We start from the raw sequence: 23353 nt of genomic DNA, 5'->3' as shown, positions 1-23353 counted from the left end.
TGTCTTCTGCATGGGCAACAGTAACTGGAGACACACACAGTGTTCCAAGTGTGGAGTCCTCATGGGCTCACTTGGTTTTCTTGTAGTTGGTTGATTGTGTTGCTCGTCCCCTTCCGAAAGCACCAGCCTTCTGTTAGCCATTTGCCTACATTTTTACATTGACACAATGTCCTTGAGTCATAACAAATGATAGCTCAGTGCCATGTTCTTATTATGTATACTTAGGGTTATATTAAATTTTTAATTTGTAATTATTAATAATACATACTACTTATACATATTTTGGGGTTACATGTGATATTTTGACATAAGTATACATGTATAATGATGAAATCAGGGTAATTGGGTTTCCATCACTTCAACCACTTATTATTTCTTTGTGTTAGGAACATTCCAATTCCACTCTTTTCATTATTCTGAAATGTACAATAAGTTATTGTTAACTATAGTCTACCAAACACTAGATCTTATTCCTTCTATCTTACTGTATTTTTGTACTCATTAACCATCCCTTCTTATCCCCTGCTTCCCATTAACCTTCTTTTAGTTGCCATCATTCTGCTCTCTATCTCTATGAGTTCAGTATTTTCTTAGCTCTCATATATTAGTGAGAACATGCGATATTTGTTTTTCTGTACCTGACTTATTTCACTTAACGTAATGTCCCTCCAGTTCCATTCATATGGCTGCAAATGACAGAAGTTCATTCTTTTTATGACTGAATAATATTCCGTTTTGTATAGTACCAGATTTTCTTTATCTGTTCATCCACTGATGAACAGTTGGGTTGATTCCACATCTTGACTTTCATGAATAGTGCTACAATAAACATGGGAGTACAGATATCCCTTTGACATACTGATTTCCTTTGTTTTGGACATGTACCCCACAGTGGAACTGCTGGATTATATGGTAGTTCTATTTTTAGTTTTTGAGAAACCTCCATACTGTTCTCCATGGTAGCTGTACTAATTTACATTCCCACCAACAGTGTATCAGGATTCTCCTTTCTCCACATCCTTGACAGCATTCATTATTGCCTGTCTTTTGTCTAAAAGCCATTTTGACGAGAGTGAGATGATGTCTCATTGTAGTTTAATTTGCATTTCTCTAACAATTAGTGTATTACGTATACTTTGGGTTATGTTTCCTCTAAATGTTTCCCAAACTTAACTCCACTCAAATGTGTATGCAACATTTATTCTCATTCATTCTGCCTTACGATTGTTTTCTATAACTAATCTAATTAGTCTAACATTTCACAACTCAGGAACCCTTAGTGTCCTGGAGATTTACCATGCATTTTTCCAAACAATGTGTAAAACTATATTAAGAGAGAGATTTTTACACTAATCTAGGAAACTGTCTTATCTAGAAATATCTATTCATCTCTTACCCTTTGTTTCCTATTTCTTAGCTCTCCAATATGATAACATCTCTTTTGTATGGAACCTAGCTTTCTGGAAGTATCATTAGATTATATTTACTAGTTTCCCTTTATCCACATGCATGTTTGCTTTTTAAAACTTGACTTTCTTTAGGTGTGTTTCTCCTGTCCTTTATTTATAGATGTCAGTAGCTTATGTAATATCAAATGAAACTCTACTACTTATCAAGGTCACTTCCATGTTTTCAGCAACCATCTCTTGGAGATATTCGTCCAAATAGTCAGTATTATGCAGTGAGACAGCTTGAGAATTTGAGAAGGCATCTTTCTGTTATTTATCTCTCAATAAAACTAATACTTTTAAATGAGTGGCTACATTGAGATGTGTGACAGTAAGAACCAGCTGATGCCAACAGACCACCTATGCTTTGTATGTATTGTGTAAATGCATATGGAGGGTGTGGGGGTGTGAGAAAGTGATACTCACTACTGATTACATTATCATATAGTGGTAAAATGCTTGTTAGCATCCAAGCATATCTTTCTTTCAATCTCAATATGTTTTTAAGTAGCTAACATACCACTTTGATGTCATTCAAATAAAAATAAGTCACATTCAGAGTAACTCAGCCTAATGATACGAAATATGGTAACTCAGACATGTTCTTCCTTGCATCCTTCTTAATGTTGACAAAGAACTAGAAAATGGAGACGTAGTCTAGATAATGTGATTTTCTTATTTTCCATTTCCTATCTGGGAGATGAAAGAGCTCTGACACTTGACTAACCATCTGAGACAAACGCTCTCCCTTGAGACAGGGATGGCTGTCAGCTGGGAATTTGAGACTGCTTGCCAACCATTCCCCCCACACCGATGGTGGTGTCTTCGCTTCAGTCTGCGGAAAGGTTGCTGCTGCTACGAATTCCAGTGCTAGTGCCATTTAACAGTTTTTTTCTCCTACTGATTCAAGAGGGGAATGTTTTTTGGTGCTTTTCCTTGGTTTAAATTGCCCTGTGATGTGAATCCTTATCTTAAGTTCATATATAAATCATGTTTATCTCTAGTCTCAAACGCTAGCATGATGCTCTTTTGATTGAAGGGTCTCTTTTGTTTTCCTGGCCTCCTTCTAAATTTTCAAATACGAGCTGGGAAGTTTCCTATAAATTCTTCCTAGAGTTTTCCCTTTACTGCCTGTTCTTCAATTTATCAATATGTGGGTATCTATTTGTTTTCTTCTTTGGAATGTATTCCTGCTTTCAACTTAGTATTTTCTTGAACTTGTGAACAGTAAGTAAAATTAATACATTTCTGTATTTACCATGGGATTTGGTCCTTAAAAGAAAACAAATGACTTTGCAGAACCTAAACTGCATAAAGAGTGTGAATTCATTTCTATACATTCTTAGAAATCATTCCCCACCCTACTTCTTTTAGTGATGAACAGATCCTTTCAGATGTTTGTTTCTGAATCTCTTTTTCTTCATTATCTGTATGGTATAAAAACTGGAATTGAGCTTACTGATTTGACCAATTAGCTTCTTGTATCTAGAAATTCTCTTCTTTACCTAATTGTAGATAAATATAAAAAATAAGAAGTAATGTTTCTTATTTTTTATGTTTATTTACAATTAGGTAAAGAAGAGATTTACTCAGTAATATTCAGCGTCCAAAGTCATGGAAATTATTGAAATTTTCTTTAAGTGTCTGCTCATCTACTCACCAGTTGTCTCCTTGGAACACTGCTTGCCACAAAAAAAAAAAATGGTTTTCCAAAGGAGAACATAAAGAAATCTAGGCAAACCTCGCAATGGGAACTCTTAGAATTACCTGGTTGGGAGTGCGGAAATGTAGCAGGAGGAAGGAATGCAGTTGTACCATTCTCTGTTACTCTCCTTTTCTACTTCCCAACCTACACATTTATTTTCTCTTTGTAGTACTCCCTCTGTCCTATATCCCTATAATCTGTTTCAGATTCTGAGAGTTTAGATAATTTGATTTGAGTTGTCTTTCATGCCTGGCTTGACTAAGACAAAATGACTTCATGGACCCCATCCTTACATATAAAAGGAATAGAAAGAGTTGGGAGTATACTGATTCTCCCTTTGGATTGAGGAGAGTGTGAGTCCACAGGAACACACACTGCTCCATAACCTCGTCTATTTGTTCAACAATCATTGAGAACGTCCTTATCGCTGGGAAACTGAAACCAAGAAGGAGCACTTTCTCTTTTAGGAAAATGCCAATCTTCCTTAATTCAGAAAGGGCCTCAGAAGTCCTCATTAGTTCCACCACTAGTGTAGTGGCCATTTACCCTCTTGGTATCCTGTTCAATTGTATACTCAGTAGTTGGTTGGTCTTGGATTCTTAGCTGGCAGAATATTTGAGTCTCAAAGCTGGAAGGTATCAAAGAGGCTGTGTACTTCAACTCCCTCATTTTATAAAGGAAAGAACCTGAGTTTAGGAAAGTGAAATGGCATGCCCAAGGTTACACTATTAGGAGCAGAGGTAAGATTGAGACCCAGATCTTCCGGTTTAAAGATGGTTTTTTTTTTTTTTTTTTTTTAACAATAAAACACATTCCCTCTCTGGGAACTCATAAGTTCATCTCTTTAATGAAATTTTTGTATTCTTTTTTAAATAAATAAATAAATATGGGCTAAACAGTATGGAATATTATTTTCCATCCAAACATAAGTCAGACAGGGTTTCCTTCTTTCTGCAGACTTCCTGTTGGCATTAATAAGAAGTTTTTGGACGTTTTTGATTAAGCTTGAGCTGTAAACCCTAGCTAGACCTTGAGATTTTTCCCTTAAAACTGCAAGTGAAATTAATCACTGATTTTTAAAAAGTTTTTATTTGTTTTACTTCTTAGGAATCCTTGTTAGCAATTTCACCCAGTCATTTGATAAGTACCCTTGAGTACCTACCTTGTGCCTTGCATTAGGCTAGAAGTGCAGTATCTGCTTGCTTATCAGCCTTACTGAGGCAACCCATTGCTCAAAGTCCTGAATAACAGAACAATTTGAGAGGAATACAGCAATGTTTAAATAGATTCAGTAAGCAATTGATAACCTCTTTCTCATTTATCTTCCCCGAACTTGGCTGGGTGGTCTAGCCATACTTCTCATCTGTGGAAGTTAGCTATAGACAGATTTTTCCCCTAAGCCTAAATAGTCAATAATTTAATCCTCTCTGTGTGTATTTAAATGAAATAATAACTTAAATTCTCTACATCTAGGTAAGAATACAAAAATAACAGTTACTCTTCACAACATTTCGGAAAATTCATTTTTTATTAGTTGAAAAATAGATCCTCTTTAAAGCGATTCATTCTGGATAATGCCACCCACAAAATAATATTCCATCTTAGATTACAACTGCAGGAAGATGGAAAAACATGTAAGTCTAACCTTAACTCATCTTGCTAAACTTTCTGTAAAATAGTTATTAGTTATAAAGAAGCATTAGATACCTAATTTAATTGGGGGCATTTCTACATGATTCTTCCCCAATTTCCAGTTTACACTGAAGAAAAGTAAGCCTAAAGTCTAATGCGGTATGTAACTATTGCTATTCAAATATAATCAGGAAGTCCTAGCACTTGATTATCTGAATAGATACTCTTAAAGTAAGGGTGATGTGTACACAGCTCTTTAGCCAGATAAGTTTTCCTGATAAGATATCTGTCCAGAGAGATGCCACTTGTAAACTGCATTTGGTCGTCTTTGTTTACAAATTTAGTGTTACCACTTAATGACTTTTCATAGATTATGCCTCCCTCTGATTTAAAATATCTTGCAGTCTTTTGAGATCTGCCAGTATTGCATTAATATTTTCTTCTACCTGAATTTTATGTAGCTTTTCTCACTTCCATACTTCTAGAATGCTATCTTTTAGTTTATTTTATAGTGATTCTTTAAAATTGGAGAGAGATCTGAATTATAAAGCAGGATGGTATTCAACTCTTGGCTACCATATTGAGCTAGTAGCTTTGAACTCAAATCTTTGAGTTCTTTTTCACTGCTTATTTCACAGGCCTGAGCTATCTTTTAGTCTTTCGTGACCTCTGCATCCTGTACATTATTTTTGTGCCTCTGATTAATATGTAATTAAGATTTTTGTTTGGATTTGGTCTGGTACTACAGTGGTTTATTCTATTCAGTTGCCCAATATTTCAAACTGCTCTTTTTATTAATGATTTTCCTATAAATATCCTCATTACTTCCAAAAATCCTATACAGATGATGAATGAGATCTATGTTTAAATCATTCATAAGTCATTGTATTGAAAATGTTATTTAGGACTGCAGATTTTATTCACACTGTAAATTATACGGTTTTTTCAATGGGCTCCATCTCCAACAGCAGTTGCCTAGCTTGGAAGATCCAGCCACTGTTTGTGGATGTAGATGGAGACTTTTTTCCAGTGGCCACTCTCTTGCTGGGGATGTGGAAATGTTTCTGGGGGGAGTTGTTCACCGCCTAGGCCTAGCCCCCTTTAACAGCTAATACCATCTTTCTGCAAGTGATGAGAACAGGAACAAGGGAATTTTTAGAGGAGAACTGAAACCAAAATAGAGAACAGAGCAGGAGGAGGAGTATTACCACTGATGGCCCTGCTACCACTTTTCTAATTTTAACAACAAATCCTGCTATAGAGTCTTCCTCATACTATCTCCTGAATTTCCTCTTGCAGGGTTCTTAAATGTGATTTAAAAACTATTGATTTCATCTTGTCTTTGGCCGAACAATTCATTTCTGTAGGATCTAGAAGAATTACACTAATAGTTAAATGCACCATAGTGAAACACATCCATACGAAGTTCATAGATTCCTTTCTTATCTAGCTACCAAAGATATTGCAGTCGTCAATATTTTGAGGCATGTGATGAGTAAATGGAATAGCCTTACATCTTTCAGTGGCAGAACTGTCAAGAAGAGTTTGCCTTTTTTGCCCCTTACCTCCAAATGTGGACTGTTTCAGAATCCATTACAGAGGAAATAAACAGTTGATTTTAAGCTAAAGATAAGTCTAGCAACCATTTGCATTATATCGATGTCAAAAGTATCTCTCTGCCAAGCTCTGAAATGCACCTTCAAAAACTACTGAAAATATCTAAGAACTTTAGTGATGAGCACAAATGGACTTTGGTATTGATAAATAAAAGTCAATATGTATAGTAAAAGGACAGCTTACTGTGATAAATGGGCCCACCATCAGTAAACATCAAATTATTGACTATCTAAAGCAAGGAAAAACCTGTCTATAGCTAACTTTCACAGGTGAGAAGAATTAGCTAACAACAGCAATTTAGAAAAAGCTCAAAGAGACATGTAAAGAGAATTCATTAAAAATACATACCAAAGTAGGCAGCAGCTTTAACAAATACATCCGCGGCACTAGGCTAATGTGTATCTTTGGTCATGCCTAGGTTCACACCCTTTTCTTTTGCCTTGAATGAGCTCCCTTTGGGTTTTCCACATTCCTACTCAAGGAGGTCTAATTAATTCAAATTTTACCTCCAGACTACGCTGTTGAAGGGGAATGCTCCTCTGCACTACTAAAAACCATGTCCCCCTTAGAATGTCGTCTCCAGTGCTCCTACTAGTTGCTTTTCATCATACTTGAACTAGAGCACAAGTTGTATGAGGGCACATTAAAAGTGCCTTCCTGTCTTTACCCCTCACAGTCCAGCACAGAGCTCTACCCATAATAAACACTAGAGCAATATTTGTTGATTCATCGTTATTGAAGTGATTCATTAGAGAAGCCTTGGTCACACATCGTGTCAGAGTTCAGTGATGAAACATCACAGGAAACACCCAAAAGAACAATTGCAAGGATTAGCCTATCAAACAAACAAACAAAGAAAAAGTAGAATGGCAGTAATTAACCTCTCCAACGCCTGCTATTCCCAACTGGCAGAATGTGGCTATTTCTTCTACAGTAAATTTAATTGGATGCCCTAGGAACTACCCCAGTAAAAATGACAAATCTTGTATCATTTCAAATTTGGAAACTAATCTATAACCAAGTTCAGTGTCTGAGGAATAACCATCTTTATTTCCCCTCTCCCACGCAAGCCACACCCTCCAAAATCAGAGGTGGAAGCAAAGTAGTAGCATGGTACCTACTAATGTGAGTTTAATGAAGATCATGCAGCTAAAACTACACCTAACTTTCTGGCCTTTTTGAGGGGTTTGTGATGTCAGTTCATTCTGGGACCACTTAATTGCCACAAAGAATGGTTGCAGACATGTACTTTGTCTAATACCATGTCCTCTTCCACTGTGAGGTCCCTGATTTAGAACAGTATCTTCTGAATATTTATTTGGTGCTTGATAAATATTTTTTGAAGGAATGAATAAATGAATGAATGGAGGAATGTTTTAAATTATGAAAGAATAGTGTGTTGGATGGCAAGTGCAATGCATTTGCCCAAATCAATAGAGGTGCTACCTCATTGGCTTTTAGTAATAGATTTAGCTATATGATTTATTTCCTTTTATAAATACCAAAGTAAATATTTCAGAATATTATCAAGTAAGATATATAGAGATAAAAATAATTAAAGTAGGCCAGGAAATCTCGACCAACATAATGGTATTCTGAATGAAACTGATACATTTAACTATACCACTTAAACATTTCACAAAAAATCTATGGATTCAAAAATAATCTGTAAGTATGACCTAAACTGAAGAAAATTAAGAAAATTAATCTCAGCTACATCAATAACTACTTAGGCCACACATCCTCTCCTTCCGTGTCACACAAACTAACCCACATCACCATTTTGCAAACATGCATCCTTGGTCTCAAGTTGGCCTAACAGAAATTGAACAGATCCATTGAAAAGATAATTGAAAGCACATATCCTCTTGGATCAGAAGGACATTTAGCCTGGTACCTCTGCATCATTCATGTGTTCATTCATTCATTTCACAGGTCATTCAAGAGTACCTTCTATGGCCTAGACACTGTTGCATATGAAGTCCACAGAAACACACGGATGGAAATGAAAAGATCAGATTTATTATTGAAAATAGCAATTTCATGCTTTCCTTACATTTTGTTCCCAAAAAAAGGTTTTAGAGAAGTAGTGAATTCTAACTATGCTGGCACTTTGATAAAACAGGGAAGTCATATCTGTGTCCTGAGAGAGTTGGTGAAACAATCTAGAGGGAATATTTAAACCAGAATCGTGTTACTAGTCTTCTGTAAAGTTTGTCCATGTGGACTTCAGGTTACAAACATCAGTGCTATGCACACTCCATTAAAATAAGTGGAGGAGTGTGCCAGGTCTGAACACTACTAATGCTGCCTGGACCTTGGGTGGGACACCATTGTGTCATGTACCAAATGTGTGAAGTAGCACAGTCTCAGCCTCTGCATTGCTTTCTTGTCACCTAACAGAGGTTTAGAAACTGTCCAGGCCCACTCCCCTGTGCCAACAAACATATCTTATGTATGATTTGTAAATATATATTTTGTTTATTTCATTTATGGCTTATAAATACGTTGCCTGTGTTATCAAATCAGTAGTCATGTTTACCGCAGCAACTTGTAATAAATACAATTCCATTGTACTCAACAGTATCCATATATTTAGAACGTTTGGCTTAATCGTGACCTAATTTATGCTATTGCGGGCTTGTTTTGCTTTATTTTTTCACTGAGCTTCTTCATGAAGACAAGGCCCACTTTTTCTGACAAATATTTTCTAGAACAAGTGTAATATGGAAATATGTTACTTCCTGGAGATGGCATAGAGCAAGTATTACAACTTGTGGAAAAATGTGGAAAGTTCAGTCTGTTTCTCAAACAGAATTAGTGGGTACCATGGGTTTATAGAAAATTTTAGACTTCTGTACTAGCTTCCATTTCTGGTCATAATCCTACTATATCTCATGATAGGTTGTCTGGAGACCTACCATTTGAAACAACAGCCCTTCTTATTATAACTTTCAGTGTATATTCATGCTACATTTTAAAATTTACTTTTTGTAGTACTAGTTTTTTTGGTGTTTGGTACCGTAGTTTTTAATTTAATGAAAGAGAGCCAAAATGCACACAAAATGTTCATTAGCTGTAATTTGTGCAATGAGAGGAACCATTGCCACCAGTACAGAGCTGGTCTTTCTAATTGACTAGTCCAATGTTCTTCTCTCTGTGTTCTATTGCCGTTAATTAACTATATTGTTTTAGATTTATGCATTAAAAATACGATTTCTACTTCGAAGAGATCACTTTGTTACTTTGTAGCTTTTAAGCTGATGCCATGAAATTATTTTTCTTCTAAGATAAAGTCACATCTATAGATTTTTCAACTAATTACATGTCTGCCAATAAATACTTAAGAGGATACATTTTATTTCAATTTATTATTTGTGTTTACATAGTGTGTCCCTGGAAATATCTGTGGAACTGAAAGGAAATGTTTTAATGGTGTTTGCTACTACTTTTTCATCCTCTCTCTTCTGTCTCTCTCTCTCTCTCTCTCTCTCTCTCTCTTTCTCTCTCTAATAGCTCCAGTCAGTCTGGTCAAGCATGACAGCAACTCAAACTCGGCAAACTTCCAAGACGTGGAGGACATGCCTGACAGATGTGTCTTGGAAGAGTCTGAGAGTCCAGGTGAAAGCCATTTAAAAATAGTCAAGTATAAAATGATAAATTTGACACAGCTTTGGGATCCTTGGAAGGGGGTGAGGGGAGAGGACATTGTAATGCTGTTTTCTCTTAGCAGCTGCACTGTCAAATTAATGGTCACCTCCAGGGGTCACAGTGTGGAGCTGTTATCTTTTCCTCTTTCATCAAGAATTCAGTTGGAGGAAGTACAAAGGCTTTATGACTGACTGAGAAGGGAAGCTGACACTATTAGTTCATTATCATCAATTTTAGGCTAAATGGTTAATAGAGCCAGAGATTGGAAACTATAGAGAAATGGCAACATTTTAAATATTTCAAATAATGGGATCTAACAAGAGGGGAGCGGAAGTGGACAGACGGGGGTGAAAAGAGAACCTGTCATTATTACAATTCTATTTACCTTTCTAGAAACAAACAGGACTGTAACTGGGATGAGAGGATTTTAGCATGATGGTAATGAATACTGTCAAATGTTTAGGGAAAAATAAAGTCTAGAAAATAGTAACCCTTCTCTCATGCAGTAAAAGCTATTCTTTGTCAAAGTTACTTATTTGTATATATCCTTTATAGAAATAAAAGAGAAATATACTAGAAGGATACAGCTAGAAACACTTATACAAGGATTTCTGTTTCTATTTTTGTTTCATTCTGAAGTACGTCTCACCTTAACAACTAATTAATTAGAATCGAAAAATCTTGTAAAAGTCAAATGAACATTCTTGGATAAATACAAAGTTATAAGGTGCTAGAAGGTAACCTTATTATCATGAATGAAAGAGTTAAATATCTCCTCCACTTAATATTTGTGATTCCTGTTTTATCTGGCTCCTGTGTACCCTCTACCCTCTCACATCTTTGTGTGCTGATCCATGTATCATATTTTTGATTCATCCTCTCTGTGGCCTGTCAGCTTAGTTAAGAGATTTCCAAATCTTGTAGCCTTCGTTGACAGGGGGCAGCTGCCAACAGTCCCCTGATCCTTCCCCAAGGAGAGCTACTGAGATTTAATTTTCAGTGAAAGGTGCAGCCTGCAATCTATGTCAGGTCCCCTAAGTCATCTCAGAACCCCAATAGGCGCAATGGCGATGGCATTGTATATCAGTCCTCTTCACTCCACCAAGATTCCTCCGAAGATGGACTGCTGCCGCGTACCTGTTCTCAACCACACTTCTGCTTTTGCATCCCATGGAACTGAGAAATGGCATCTTTAGCAATGACAGAAATGTTTAATGAGCAAATTAACCCCACCCCCTGCCATAATAGCTAAAAGAAAAATGTAGATGAGTCTCACTCTAAAAGGGAGAGGGTAAATGGTAGTGTTAAATTTCTATACTAAAAATTATTTATCCATTACTTTTAGTTTTGACTAATTTTGCTGAATTTTGATTAGATTTTAAAAGTGTCTTAATACAGTTTTCTGTTACTCATTTTGTCAGGCAGGTAAATCTGTGAATCAAGTTTTTACCTAAATGTCTATTGTTTTTGATAAGACTATAGATCAGCTTTATATCATTTCAAAAGTAGAATAAATTTCCGTCATCCCTTAATATAAATGGAATGGGAGTGAGATTCAAATATAACATTCTCTATCTGATTGATACACACAAAAGCATTTATCAAGAAAGATTAATTAGAAAATATAGGTGCTGATAAAGAATCTTAACTCAAAAAGTGAGTACTGTTCTATACATCAGACATCATTATACTGGTAATAAAGAATGAATTACTCTGGCTTTTTCCTCTGTCCATTCCTGCATTTTAAGACATCTTGCCTCTGGAGAGTTCACTACTGGTCTCACTGCCTTCCACTGAGAATTTGTGGCTTGGTTGTCATGGAGACATCGTATTTCTCCAAGAATTGCTCATATTGATCCGTGGCCAGGAGTAAATGGCCAAGCCAGTGTGAGGAATAAAGGGGGCTGGGCAGTCCTGTGAAATGACCAGGGCTTGTGGGTTGGAAATAAGCTCGTAGCAAACACTTAGCTAAAAAGAAAGAAGCAGTTTTATTTTGTTTTAGGATTTCTTTCTGCACTTTGGGCCATTGTCTTCTTTCGCTGTGAACGGAAAGAAACTTGTTAGTCACTTGTCATGTCAGATCTTCGGTGCTTGTCCTGACACAGCTGTCAGCCTTCCAGCTCTGCACAGTTCAGGGACACACAACAAAGAGGCAGTGACATGAATTATTTATTGCTCCTTGTGTGGATAAAATTCTGTGATAAGAAATTAAGACACTTCTGACAGAGGTGCTTGTTTAGTAAGAAAGATTTTGATGAGAGAGTGTTTCCTTGAAGCATAAGTATTCGATGGGCAAAATTCTTAAAATTGAACATGGAGGAAAATAAGTTTTATGTTTCTTATGTGAATTTGGTGGCAGAGAGGGATGTTCTTGAACTATAAAAAATGACTTTCCACTTCTCAAAGCCCAAACATTAACTTCAAAATATCAAGTCTTTCAAAATTTAGGGGCTCCAAAACCATAAGCATTACTCTAGTGGTTTGGTTACCTCTGTTTACTACACGTGAGTGGTGTTTCTCTGGAAAATATTAACTACCTCAGTCAGAAGAAGAAACAAATTTGGGGTTTTTAGGTGGTGAAATTTGGGAAAATGTCCTCGAACCAGAAGAGGTGCTTCAGTAGCTAAACTTACAACTGCATTAGTGTATTCCTTAGTCATTGTAAGGAAAAGACTGCATTTAATTCTGAATGCCCATTCTTACCATTTCCAACTGGAATGTCTTCACTCATTTAAAATTCCTTTTAACATTTTTATGTACATGCAAAATCCCCCAGTTACAAAGCTGAATGTGGTCAATCTTCTAACTTTAATGGCTATTGAACTTACATGGTTTTATCTATGCAATGCTAAATGACTAATATAATTATTACATCATTTTAATGAATAGATCAGTTGTTTGAACAGCATATAGAAAATGAAAAAAAGTATTTTTCCATGCAAGCACAGTTCAAGTATATTGCTTTATCTATTGTTCATTCCACATAAACTCTCTTCTTTGCAAATCCTGTAAACATCATTTTACTTTAACTCTTCTGGTTTTATATTGTGAATACGAACGTATTTTCATAGGCAGAAAGCAAAAGGGACATTGAAGCACAGAGAAAGTTTCTGGAAAAAGTGAAGTTGATATTTAGATGTTGTTGATAGAGAGTTTTAAAATGTCATTAACAAAGACAAGTTGTTTGAATTTATATAAAACAGAAATAACCACTTCGTGTATTACCTCTAAATACAATGGGCTTGAACTCAGTATGTAAATTGTTTATTTTTCTATTGGCATCACTCCTTCTCCAGCACTGAATTGACTAGGATGACCCATTTGTGAATGGGCTGCAGTCTGCATATAGGTCACAATTTAGATGCCTTGTGGAGTGGTTGTTCACCTGGTCTCTAGAGCACTCTACCTTATTCATCCTGCCATTGTGATCTCTTTATGGGTTCAAGCTGTATACCCAGGTGAGCGCCTGGAGTCCATTAAGGTAGGCAAAGCACCTTTAGACCAGAGCAGTCCTGTTCCTTTGACCCTGCTAGTGAACCTGGAGGTCTTGTCTGATAGGGAAAAGTGTCTCTCAGCAGTGTCTTTTCTTTGGAATAATTCATTAGCAAAGAGTTTTGACTCACAGGTGAATCCCAGATGGGAGTTTCTGGCTTAGACTCTGTGAAGTCTACTTGCTCCTTCACTGGCATTTATACCTTGCTGAAACCTGTGGGAATAACTCTGATGTCTAGTAATAGAAGCACTGAGACAGTATCATGAACTTTCAGCTCCCTCTTTTGAGATTTTAGGGCCATTAGGCTTTCTTTCTTTGGCTCTTTAAGGCCTGGTTGCTTCTGAATCTGAAAGACGTTATCACAAAAATAGTTCAGTGGAGCCTTTTGCTGGTTAACTTCTTACTGTTTCTTTTACAGTGATTAAAGCTTGTGTTTCATTCTTCAGAATAAGTTTTTAAGGATTTCTAGCTCCTCATCTTTAAACTCATTTGATGATCGGAAATTTAGTGTGACATTCACAATTTTTTATGACAGTGTTAATGAGAAACCTTAAGCCTTTGTGACCACATTGGCTTGGAAAATTAATAATTTTTCTTTTTAGTGCACTAGAAACAGTGCACTCCAAAGTAGCTTCAGCTGAAAATAATAGTGACAAGAGAGAATTAGAAGTCCAACAAAATGCATTTACGTGTTTCCACATCATTCTGAAGTAGTTTATAATCAGTATGCATTCTGCCATTAATAGAACATTTTTGTGGTTTTTATAAGGCAGGTTATCTATGTAGATCTTTATACATCATTGTCAATCAATATTACATTTGCATGAGTCTGGTGACCAAAACTACATTTCTCACAGAGTTTCCAGGGGATACTATATTGTGAAAAGCCAAGGTGGAGGTTTTTTTTTTTTTTTTTTTCTTTTTCTATTCTGGCTCATGAATCACCAGCAAAAATCAGGTAACAGAAAGTAGGACAGATTCAGGACTGGAGTGTTGGAGATGGCTGATGATGATGCATGAAGCAGAAAAAATGTGGAATGTGTGAGCAGCCGATCAATCATGGCCATCGAGAACACACTTCTTATGGTTAGTGCTAAAAAAAATCTAGAAGAATTAAGAGCAATTCCAGTAGGAAGATATAAGCACTTTCTTCGGGTTGTTTTTAACAATATCACATTCTTAAAATTTACCCAAAAGCAAAATTCAAGCATCAACATATTTTTTAAAGAATGCAAAATTATACATTAATACACACACACACACACACACACACACACACACACACACACACACACAGAGTTAGTATACAGTATTGGTTTAACTAAACCATAGTTTTTGCCAGTAGGAGTGAAAGTTACTATTCATAGACACGTCATTAATATAAATGTGTTTTAAAATAGTTATTAAGGAACAATGTTCCAATTAGTTTGGTAGTCAATTTGATTTTAAATGAGTGGCTTTTTTTAGCCTACAAAGACAATCATCCAAGTAGTCTGAGAAATAAATACTTGTTTGATTCTCTAACTCAAACAGTATTTCAACTAATAAATTTTGACCCTAAAACTGCAGTTGTGGATTTTTCTAAGAACAATTAAGCCGTTTGAAATTTATGGAAATTTACTAATTTCAAGCTAAATTTTTCTTGTAGAAAACTTCCATCTTCCTTGGCAGTTAAAAAAATCCCCAAGCTATTAATAATGTGTGCAATTAAAGTGTATTTACCTACTTTATAAGACAAGTATATTTTTATTATATTAACTTGTCTTATTTTAGGATGGAAAAGACATGTAGAAATTATAAGCAGTACCTTTCTTCCTTTCTTTCTTTTTTTCCTCATTCTCTCCTTTCTTCCTTTCTGTATCTATTCTTCATTTCCTCTCTCCCTCCCCTCCTCTTGGTCTTTCTCTTTTTTCTCTTTTTAGATTTCACCATATAACCCAAGATATCTGCTTTTTTCCTAGGTGAGCCAAGGCATCATTCATGGATAGCAAAGGTCTGCCCCTGCAAGGTGTCTTAAATGGAATCTCATCAGTAGAAGCTGAATTTGGACAAATTAAGAAATCCAAAAGGTGCCATTTGTTTATTACCGTATAAAAGCATTGTTGTTATTGGTCAAGTTATTAGGCTGTAGTGGATTTGCTAATACTTCAGCCAACATGTATTAAAGTGATTTTAATACATGCTGATTAAAATGCAATACATACTGATTGAAAATATTCATATTCATCTAATTTTAGAAAAATATTGTCTAGATCATTCTCTATTCCTGTTTCTTACTTTTTCTGTTAATATTTCCAACAGGGAATGCCAGTCCACAGACAGAAATTTAATACTGCTTTAAATTCTCTCCTATCCTTTTAGTCCCTGAATTATATAATAAACAATGTTAAAACCAATGTAGTACACAATACTTATAAATTTAATGTTGCTTCAAGGTATTTAATCTAAAATTTTACCAACTTTGATTTGTCTGGTTAGGATATTTTGTTTTAGTGGATATGCTTTAATTCAGATCAATTACTGCAGTAAATCTCATCCCTAAGCATGAAATGTTGTCAACAAAAAACCAGTCCCATTTAGTTATCAATTAGCCCAAATAATTGATACAAAGTATAACAGTGACCAACCTTGTACTGCTGAGTTAATTTGGACTTCTAATGACATTGAGGCTAATGTCTTTAGCTAAAGGTTCATCTTGTTGGCCATACAGATGTGAACTAGGGAAGGGGAATCAACTTACGGCATATCACAATTGATCCTTATTAAGTATAAACTCTTGTAGGTCTTTTCCCAGAAAGAAGCTTGACTAGCAGGAATTCTAAAACTAAAATATATCAAACAGCATAAATAGGAATAGACATAAAGTGCTCTTCTATTAAAGCCTTTGGTGATCTGATTTATTTACTATGATTTATATTGTACAGTTCCTTGATTTACAGAAAATCATCAAATATTATTAATCTACGTATCTTATGTATATAAATATTGCCTAATCCATAGAAAAAAGGATGTAAAGTATTAAATATATGATATATAGCTATATCTATCTATCTATGTATCTAATAGGGAAGTTCAAGTCACTTCAATTGAAGAAACATATCTCTGAGCAAAGGAGCAGCCTCAGGTCCTATGGTGGGATGCAGCGGACAGGGGAGGGGGAAATTAGAAAAGAGAACTATATAATTGAAAAAGGGATATAAAGCATTAAATATATGATATATAGCTATATCTATCTGTGTATGTATCTAATAGAGAAGTGCAAGTCACTTCAATTAAAGAAACAAACATTTTTGAGCATGGGACCAGCCTCAGGTCTTATGCTGGAATGCAGTAGACAGGAGATGGGGAAATTAGAAAAGAGAACTATGTTATTGAAATGATATGGGCTGCACCCTTAAGGAACTTATAATCAATGATGATCTGAGTAAACATACCAGGATAAAGATGTCAAATGAGTGTGACTCCCTTAAAGTAGATTAAAGTGTGCATTCTTTGTTTCCTAAAATATGATTTTACTGCTTGAAATTACATTTGAGTTGAACATTAGAAACTAACATAGTGTTAATATGAATAATCATGGAAAATTATTATCCTTTGAAAACTGATAAATATATTCCCCCTCCTTTAGAAACAGTCAAAAGCCACTTCAAACAAGTTTCAAAATAAAGGAAGGTAGCACGTTAGGTGATGGATTATATTTTCTTGCTTGTTGTATACCGATTGTCAAGGTCATTATAAGGACTCCCAAAAGCATTTTGAAGGATGGCAATATCAAATAAGTGTATGTCCTCTCAAATGAGGCATTTTTAATTGTTAAAACCTATTTGGACGCTCAGGTTATGATATATTTATGAAAAATAAGCTTCATTATTTTTATAGCTACATCCTATTATTCCCTTTTAGAAACAAGAATAACAATAGGTTTTAATAGTTGCCATACTTAGCATTTATCGGGTCTAATGAAACCAATATTGAATCTCTGATAAATATTTTCTGATGTTACTAGCTATAGGAAATTAGAACTGGCACAACCCTGACACTACTAAATGGAAATATTAGGATTTTTCAGCATCACATATTAGAATCTCTAAAATTTAAACATTCGTGTTAAATGACTAAAGTTTGCTTTTATCAATATGAATTCTGAAGGCCAATATCATTAACTATGAAAGCTTTTAATTCCTAAAAATAGAGTTTTAGAGATATTCAAGCAATGCTCTCCTAATATCCGTACGCAAGTGTGTTTATGACACAAATTCACTAGTCTGTTTAAAAGTGGTTTCTTTATATTGACGGGTGTTCCACATATTTCAGTAATTTCTGTTATGAGAGGACTTGAAATAGCAAATTGCCACACAGTTAACTGGATAGACCACGTACGTGGTGATCATAACCACTTGGTACTACACCCAGAAACTCAAAATTGTGTTTCTCCTGATGAGATATGGGTGTCCTTTTGTACGTCTAGCCCTAGGTAACCAGTGGAGTGATTATATTAGCAAATGCATTTGTATCCAGAGTCTTCCTGTCATTGTAATAAATAATTTATTTAAAAATTTAATCTTGTGTTTCTTTTTTGGTAATCATCTTGGTGATATTTATGAATGTGTGTGTGTGTGTGTGTGTGTGTGTATATATATTATATTCCCCAAAGGAATATCATATTTTCATTTGCAAGCCTTGATTCTTTGACTTGCTGTTGAGTTTCACATTGGCTGCATTGTATATTGCAGGAAAAAGTATCTGGAAAGCATGGAGGGTTAAGAGCAGAGGCTCCTTGGCAGTGTGTCCAGGCTGTGTGTGCTTGCTGTGCTTGTCAGAGCCTCATTCCCTCCCTGTGTTGGAGAGCTTTCTCACAGGCTCATCCAGAGGTGCTAGAAAGCAATCTGAACACTATTAAACACTTCAAATATAAGGAAAAATGTATAATGTTAGAAACACACTGTTAAAAAGTAGCCCCAGGTATCAAACATTCTGTTACTATTTTAGAAACTAAATTAAGCCTACTTTGAACATGATGGTATTAGAAAAATGATAGAATACAGTTTGTTAAATATTAATATTCTATCTTTAGATGATAGCATTTGGTGACTTTTTTATTTCTTTTCTTATACATTTTTTCCAGTGTTCTGTATTTTTAAAATCCTTTTATAATTATTATAATGAACACTTTAGAAAAGATACTATTTCTCTTCCATCCTTAGAGGGCACATTATAATAATTGAGTATTTTAAAATTAAATTTTATGCCATATGTTTAAAATGAAAGTTCAGGTTACATTAATTCCAATTGATTTTAAAGCCTTATTTTCACAGAATGGACTCATTCAATGTTTTAAATTTTATAATCATACATTTTGATTGCTCAGTTATATAAAAGCAGTGTTATAGACTCCTTTATTCTCCACAAAATGTTGTCTTATATGTAAAGACATATAAGACAACATAAAGACAAATGTTGTCTTATATGTAAAAGTTGTGTTTAATTTCCTAAGAAAGCCATTGCTTTGTAAACATTTGTGTAATACTTGGTGTTTTTTGAAATTTTAAAAAATTAGCTTAACCAAAAGTGTTGCAAAATTAAAACTTTCCTGAGTGGATATCTTTCAGATAAAGCTGCATGGCTTCATATACAATAGTCCCCGGATCACTTTGCATTGTAATTTGCTCAAGAAGGAGCCTACAGATGGCAGGTAGGAGAAGGTAAACTGGAAATGAACAGGTCTCTCTGTAAGAGCATGCCACCGGAAACGCCCATCCCATTTGGGACCCCTGGAAGACAGCATGTGTCTAATGGGAGGCCTTTCCTAGTACAACTCCTTTACTCTTTTCACCTTCATCTTGACCTTCTCAGATACCATCTTTATGTAAAATGTTGATGTTGCGGAGTTTTTGCAGTAATTTAATTTTTATAAATATTGTATTAAAGTATATTTCTCTTGATTACTGTTTTTTGTTTGTTTTGTTGTGTTTTGCCAACACCTACTCTTGGCTTCTGCTTGTTAAGTCTAAGATAAATTCACCTTTATCCCAGAAAGCACACTGCAGGTAAATGGACTGTGACAATTGCATCATTACAAGCATGATTATAATGAGGCGAATGGTAAGAAATAGTTATTGGAATACTATGTGAAAACTAAAGCCATAAACCAATGAAGATGTCCAAAATGGCCTACTTCTAGAGGTATACTGGGGGAAATTAGGCCCCCGTTATATGCAGGGCTTCTCACACAGAGTAGTTCGGACCAGCACCCCAGCCTCCGCCTCCAGTCCCCGCCTCCAGCCCCACAAAGGGTGTGGGGAGGCCAGTCAAGAGACCAGGTGAATGGTTCCCCTCTTTGCAGGGACAAAACCAGGAGGAGTTCCAGGGTGGAGGGGAAGCGGAGCCTATTTTATTCTTCCGTTGACATTGTTCCTCCAAATGCCTGTTTTTCATTGCACAGAGCATATTTTCCTAACATCAATTTTAGGGTCACTTTTTTTTGTCTTCAGCATCCTGCTATTGGAAAAATAGCAATGATTTTTATTCAAGAATGCAAAGGTTTTAACACTAAAGATAATTAGTCCATATTTAATCCATAGTACACTATGCCTAAATCTGCAAAGTGCCAAATGCCAGAAAAATGCCAATATTCATAACATTGTGTAATAGCAATAATTAGTTGGCACATGCTTCCAAAACGCCTCATTTATTCACTTAGCAATCATTTTAATTGCAATTATCTGTAAAGTCATCAATCAGGTTTTCTATCTTGCATGTATATTTTCTAGGGAGAAGGTGTTTTCACACAGCCTCAGTAACAGCATCGTGGCCTTGGATGATGCCTTCCAAGATAAAAAGACAGCCCGTGATGTTCTTGACATATCACAGGTTTCCTTTAGACGACTTTTAAAGAGGTTTCTGGTTAATTCTGTAGTGTCAACTACATTTCCTATCAGAAATAACCTCTCCGATCTATATCAAAACAATTGTGACATCTATGTTATCCCCGTTAGCATCAATTTATAGTTACTATATAATCAATTGAGGAAACAGTGTTTCATTTCATTTTCCTTTTTTTTTTTTTTTTTTGTATTTTAGAATTTGCTAGGGTAGGAAAGAGGGAGGACCTCTAGTACAGTGAGATTAAGAACCTTAATCCTTTCCCTAAGACATAGCTATGGGGATCAAGTTGCACTTGGGATTTTTTTATAATAAGGAAGAATTCTTTGAATTAACTTCTATTTCAAATCATCAGTGTATTCACACCAGTCTAAGCAAAACCATTTACTCCAATGTCTGCAAGGAATTTGAGATAGAAAATGAGGTGAAACTAACAAATACTAACATGCTTTCAGGATAGTGAAGTAAATAAACAAATTTGGGGATTTCTGAAGTACGTTTTCATAGAAAACATACTGCAGCTGATGCCTGTCTGAAAGGTGTTAGATTTTGTTTGTAGTCTTCCTGCCATGTAGGTGGCAGCAACACTCAAGGCTAGAAATTTTCTTTCACATTCTCTTAGCTCTAGTAAAAACATACTCTTACTAAAAAATCCTTGTGGGAGAGAAAAGGTTTAAAGTGTAGAGACAAATTTCTTGATGTCTTCACCTATCTCTAAAGCACTATTTTAAGGTTGTGCTTAAAACGGTTCCCATAATGTGAAAACATTCATCATTCCCCTTAATACAGAAGTCATCGTCTGCTCTCATACACGTTGGTAGTAGTAGGTTGCTGTTTTTTTATTTACTGGGATGTTACTTCTCCTTTCTCAGACTAAAGCCGTTCTCTTAAGAAAAAGGAAGAAATCTGCTTTAGTCTCCTATCACCTATGTTTTTTGGGAAAATAATACAAGGCTGTCCCCTTTTTTCTTCGTAAACATCTAAGAATCCAGAGGATTGAGTATATGTTGAGAATTTTCTTAGTCTTCAAAATGCAGCCATGTTCTCTGATTGTCGTAACTAGAAGTGACTGCATTCAACTCGGTTCTGTGTGCAAATTAAATGAGGGCTCTGTTAGAGCAGAGAGGCTCAGGCTGCCTGAGAGTGAAGGCAGGAGACCTGGACACAAGACAAGTGGGTTAAAGCTGAGAGTGTTGCCATTGTGTGGATGAGGGTCACTGCCTTGAGAAAGCTGTTTATTCCTGTGCCTGGGTGGAAATGAAACCAGGATGGCCCCCAACCCCCTTATAGAAATAAGTTTGTTTTTCATTAATATTGGAAACTGACGGGCAGTAGGCTTTTCCTCAATTCCTGGTGTTTTGCTAGAACTAGTATATGTTATGGCAAATACAGGTAGCCTTTCTGCAAACATCTTCAGAGTGCTCTTGTTACATAGGGTCAGTCAACATGTTGAAAACACCAAGCAAACACACACAATTCCAGGCCCAGGTGAAACAGCAGTTACATTTCCAGGCTAGGAAGAGGCCATTAAGTGGTTTGGGGAAGGTGAAGAGAGGTTTCTGCGTCTACTGTCTTTGAATCTTAGTTTATATTCCCCCTCATTTCTTGTGTCCTTTTACATCCTTGATCTTTCTTCCCACATCTATGTAGTTCAGTACAAAACTTTTGAGAAATAGACTCATGCATTGAATATGGAGTCAGAGAACCGATACTGTGTCCCAGCTTCTTCACTTTCTTACTTGCTATTTGAGATTAGAAAGAAGTTTTGTATAATATTCCGAACCTCAGTTTCCTCATAATATACATTGAGTCTAATAATTCCAATTTTGCAAGCACCATACACATGTATTATTATTTAATATAGTATTACAAATACTGAAATTACTATACATACAAAAAATATCTGGTTAGAATCTTAATTATGGCCAACCATAATGGCATTCCAGTGCTTAAGCAGGCTTTTTACGCAGATTGGATAAAGCAGTTTGGCATAAACAAGCTAAATTGGTTATTTGAATAGAAGTTTATTCTTTTAAAATGTTTCATGTTAACTTGAATTTTGAGCATTCCCAAAATCAAGGATTACTTTCAAAGTTTTTGATAATTTCTTTAGATATCAGGACTTTCCTCAGCATAGTGGGTAATAATAAATAGCAAGTAGTTATTTTTCTGGGTCCCAGAAGATAATCTCCTGGCAATGTTTTATGTCAGAGTAGGATAGGCCATAGTTCCATCAGGGTTGTACAAAACAACAAGTAGCTTCCCTCTCAACTTCTGCCAGTACGTATACAATCAAATGACACTACAAAGGATATTTCTGTAGCCTTAGATGGGTGTGATGAAAGAAACCAAACCAGGGCGAGGCGCAGTGGCTCACACGTGTAATCCCAGCACTCTGGGAGGCCGAGGAGGGTGGATCACTTGAGGCCAGGAGTTTGGGACCAGACTGGCCAAAATGGCGAAACCCTGTCTCTACTAAAAATACAAAAATTAGCTGGGTGCAGTGGTGCACACCTGTAATCCCAGCTACTCCAGAGGCTGAGGCACAAGAATCACTTGAACCCAGGAGGCGGAGATTGCAATGAGATCGCACCACTGCACTCCAGCCTGGGTGACAAAGTGAGACTCTGAAAAAGAAGGAAGGAAGGAAGGAAGGAAGGAAGGAAGGGGAGAGGGAGAGAGAGAGAAAAAGAAAAAGAGAAAGAAAGAGAGAGAAAGAAAGAAAAAGAAAAGAAAAACTAATCTGGAACACCTAAGTACTTCTAAAGAAGTGTCCTAAAACAGAAAGTCAATGCGTTGCTGAAAGGTTTTCTGTAAAGCAAATATGTATGTCAGATTCTACCTTTGCACTGAGAATGGTTTGTATTCACAGTGTTTTCTCACCAGACAAGAATCTGAAAATGGATAAACTGAGCAGAAAATATG

The 23353-nt window shown here is 35.8% G+C and overlaps 1 protein-coding gene across 1 annotated transcript in view; it reads left to right on the top strand.

The window, feature by feature from the left end:
• WDR72 (WD repeat domain 72) overlaps positions 1-19300 on the top strand; it is a 214669-nt gene extending 195369 nt beyond the window's left edge. The window contains exons 17-19 of the mRNA XM_058427210.1: positions 9919-10023; positions 15508-15615; positions 19156-19300. Of these exons, the coding sequence (XP_058283193.1) occupies positions 9919-10023; positions 15508-15563 (161 nt within the window). The 3' untranslated portion in view covers positions 15564-15615; positions 19156-19300. The remainder of the gene's footprint in view (positions 1-9918; positions 10024-15507; positions 15616-19155) is intronic.
• Positions 19301-23353: the final 4053 nt, after the last annotated feature.

The sequence above is a fragment of the Hylobates moloch genome, unplaced genomic scaffold (assembly GCF_009828535.3).
Source record: "Hylobates moloch isolate HMO894 unplaced genomic scaffold, HMol_V3 SCAFFOLD_14, whole genome shotgun sequence".
Taxonomy (NCBI): domain Eukaryota; kingdom Metazoa; phylum Chordata; class Mammalia; order Primates; family Hylobatidae; genus Hylobates; species Hylobates moloch.
This window is presented reverse-complemented; position numbering and strand designations above follow the sequence as displayed.